Below are 4,136 nucleotides of genomic sequence, written 5' to 3' on the forward strand. Positions count from 1 at the left end.
TTTTATAGAGGAAACCACACGGCGGTGAAACGTCCAGATATACCGGCGAAGACGATCGTTCTCGCGGCTATCAAGCTAGACATCAGAAAAAGGCCAGTTCGATTCCACGAATGGAATAGATTTGCATACAATGACCAGAGAGATAGGGTATCGGGAGTTCGCCGCGCTTCGTGGCGACGCGAAAGAGGGATCATAGGGTGGTTGGCCAGGGGACAGGAAGAGCAAACCAAACGAATCCACCAGGGACAGACGACAAAGCTTTCTTCCGAAACGAATATCGACAACGTCCATCGAACATCGTTGCAGCTCCCTCCAGCTTTTGTGACCGAGAAACTCTGTGCAAGGGAGGGGATAAGGAAAGTTTCATCGTCGCGAATGAGTTATCTGATGCTTGCTGAAAAGGAGAATGGAAAAACGATTCGCCTTCAAGACTTTTAAGACCGTGACGTTCTAGTTTCTAACTAATTTCGATGATGTCGCACGAGTGATGACAAGAAGGATGCGAAAGACGAGTCGTTTACGTAGTCTATTTAGTTCGTAGAAGATTTTTCTTCTTCTTTGAGCTTTTAGCGAGGAGATCCTGGGAAAAGCTCCACTAACGTACAGTTTGCTCCAGCGTCTTAAAGCACACGCTTCGACGCGGTGTAACATCTTTCTCTTTAGAATGGTATTTTACATGCAAAGCTTCTTCGCTGTTTCTCGTTATCTTTGGCGTCGTACAATTTTCTTTTTCTTATGAAATACTATACTCTCTTTACATCTCAACCAATCGTACGTGACTGCGATAGGTCTAAGATTAGGTTTCAATTAAATCACATAATTCTGTAATCATTTATGACCCGTTAATATCACTCGGACATTTCAATGAATATAAAAAATGGTAACCGTGTAACATAAAATGCTAAATGAAGAACGTACTTAATCGAAGCTGCCAATGTTGTTCACCAATGATCAACACGGCAACGCGTCAATTTCAATGGGAAAATCATTGCCTCGCTTTCAAGCTGACCCAATAGATTTCGAAACTCTCCTCGTAGTATTAACAGAGGTAATTGCGTTCATGATTTATCACGTATACCAATCGTTTCTACTAATATACTCTTGTCGTTCCGCCTTATCGTAAATAAAAAACGAAACGATCCGACCCATGGTTCCTCCGTGGTTTCCACGGTTCTTCGAACGTCTGCTCACGCAACAAGTCTCCCACCGCGAGGATGACTTATCGCGCCCCTATCGTGACTGGAACTTGCTCCACTTCCTTTTTCACCTCGCGCTTCCACCTTGTGCTTTCAACTTATCCACGTGATCTCACCATCAAAGACAAAAAAATCTCGTGTTTCTTCGGCTTTCACTTTGCAAATGTTTGATGGTCGCTTAACGATCCAACCAATTCAACTTTCTCGTCCAAACACGCAACAAGAATACCAGCTCGCTCTTGACAACTGGTCTACGTTCACGAAAGATCCTGCTCACAACGAATAAGGAATATTTTATGCGTTATAGCCGGCATCAAGATATATACAGGTATTGACTCTCTTGATGGCGTACGCTTTGTTCAAAACAACGTTAAATAACGAGCCGGTTAATGTTCTGCCGGTCATATTCTCGTTAAAAAACAGCACGTTGAATTCTTCGATCCCGGATACGCGATATGATTTAATCGCGTTCACGTTTCCCGGCTCTGAGCACCCTTTTACCGTTCCATCGTTTCGTGTTTCGTTCATTATTGAAGAGAGTTTTTCTCCCTCCGTTAACAATCGCGGCCATTTTTCGGGGAATATGTATAACTTCGGTCCTCCAGCCATCGAACAATGCTTTCAATTTTCACGAACAAACACAGAGTCGCTCGAACATTTCGATTTTGTGAAATCCAATTTTTTTTTTTAGAAATAATATTTTTCAACGTAGCTTTACTTTTACGTTCAACTCGATTGCAAGGTCAAAGGCAATATCACCACTGTAGTTCAGCTTTGTTCGGACACTTCTCATTATATCCGTGTTTCTTTACTCGCCAACATTTTCATCTCTCGATTTCTTGCCTTGCCTATCTTCCATGAATATTCATTCGAAAAATGAATCGCGCCTCTTAAGCTTATCCCTGCGGAACAGATAGCGTAACGACGTTCCCTGGACGCTTGATCACGCGGACATTTGATAAGGAGAATCGGAAGACGATGGACAAGTTGCAATTAACGCGCTCCACCTACGGACATCGAGACGGGCAACGTATTATTTCGCTTACAATTTAGCCCCATCAGGGATATATTTGTCGCCCACGCGACGTTCCGAGGTGCCAGGACCATGGAGCGCACCAGAATTCGCAGTTTATGGAGAATCGATACGAGCCACGTAGTTTTGTTAACGGCCGCATTAAGCTATCACGCGGGAGTGCCATTACCAAGTCGATCGTAAGTAAGGCTGAAGTAACGATGCTGCGTGGAAACGCGTCTTGTTACCGCGTTTCTGAAAAGCAGAGCTTCCCTCGACACGGCTACGTCTTGGGCTCGTTTTACCTCCGGTACCTGCATACAAACGAAACGTCGAAACTTTCTTCGAAAATCTTACGGTTATTTCGCGCGATGGACACTGCCGAGTCAAGCAATGGCTCCATTTGCTTTAACAATCTTCCAGTTGCCTCGCGTCGATGTAAAATTGGATGCTGTATACGATTTTCTACGTTTATATTTGTTTCTTTTCCTCTTTTTATTTCTTTTTTATCGTACGGAATTTCTGTTTATGTACACGGGTCTTGGCGATAGAAATTTGAAGAAGATAACAAATAACAAGATTACATAAGAAAAGAACACGTTAGAATGCAGAAAAGAAATTGGAATTCAGATGTTTCGTTTTGTCGAACGATCGAATCATCTAAACCAAATATTCGTAGGTAATAAAGCCACGAGTTAGTAAATCCTATGGATCTGTTAAGGATGGATTTCCAACGAGACGTCAGGATCCTGGCAGCTCTAGAGGATCGCAATATCGCCCGAGTCCTGGGTGCTTGCTGCCGCGAAGAGCCATATTGCGTAGTAATGGAGTACCTGGAACATGGAGATCTCTGCCAATTCCTCAAGACGCATATCACTGCCGAAGATGCCCATTCTATGCCGATCGGTGTCAAAACGCTCAGGTAACTATCCATTTAACGACGCTAGAAAACCAATCATCCGCGAATGTTCGTGCATTTTTTAAATTTAAATTTTCTTATTAAAGAAATATGTACCGAATGCGGATAATATGCAACAGTATGAAAAACATCCGAAGTAGAATGTACCTTGTTACAGCATTTAGAAAATGAAATCACAGTCTGATAAACTTCAGACAGTAAATAAAAATTGCATCAGGTAGAGATGGGATCTTGGAAATATCTTTAAAATAGTAAAATCGAAACTATCCGCGTACTTTCAAACACCTAATGAGTGACGATTTCGGAAAAAAGAGAAAATACTTTTAAGTAGATTCGAATCTTCACAAGGTGGGTTAGAACTCTTTGCAAGTATCCCGAGTAAGCGGTACTTTCAAGTACAATCAAACTTTCAGCAAGGAGATTCGAGCCTTTTATGAGTACTTTAACCAGAAGATTAGTCTGTGTAATAGCTTTCCATCTACAACATCGAACTCTAGTAAAATCTTAATCCACGTTGTACATAATCTATAGTATTTACGCTTTCTATATTTATAACTACACGTCGTATTTTACAGTATTCGCCAACGTTATATCACTTTACAAGTACAGAAACTGCAATAAAACATCAGAAACTGTAACGAATATCGTTCGGATCGTACGGAAATTGACCCGGATTCGCAAGTACACAGTGAGATTCATCCCATGCCTACGAGGCAACGCGTGAAAATTAATCAAACGCTAAAATTTCAATAACTCCTCCGGTGAAACATCGGCGTTCGTCAGCAAGACTCGTGGTTTAGTTCCATCCGCTGTGGCGAGGCGTCGCGAAGTTAACACCCAATAAGTTTCGCCCAGGTTGGAGTTTGAAGCGTTTATTAATCGTGAGCGACGTAGCCTTCGAGTACAGTCAGCAACCCCCTTCGCGTTCCGTCGTTTCCGACGAACCCGTCCGTCTCTTTCCAACCAACCAGGCCTTCCTCTTCTCTGTTCCTCTATCTGCCTTTCCTAT

The 4,136-nt window shown here is 42.5% G+C and overlaps 1 protein-coding gene across 1 annotated transcript in view; it reads left to right on the top strand.

The window, feature by feature from the left end:
- Positions 1 to 4,136, top strand: part of LOC100745935 (discoidin domain-containing receptor 2-like) — a 92,877-nt gene that overhangs the window by 75,235 nt on the left and 13,506 nt on the right. The window contains exon 12 of the mRNA XM_012382802.3: positions 2,930 to 3,130. Coding sequence (XP_012238225.1) covers positions 2,930 to 3,130 — 201 coding nt within the window. The remainder of the gene's footprint in view (positions 1 to 2,929; positions 3,131 to 4,136) is intronic.

This window comes from Bombus impatiens, unplaced genomic scaffold (assembly GCF_000188095.3).
Source record: "Bombus impatiens unplaced genomic scaffold, BIMP_2.2 scf_0197, whole genome shotgun sequence".
NCBI lineage: Eukaryota > Metazoa > Arthropoda > Insecta > Hymenoptera > Apidae > Bombus > Bombus impatiens.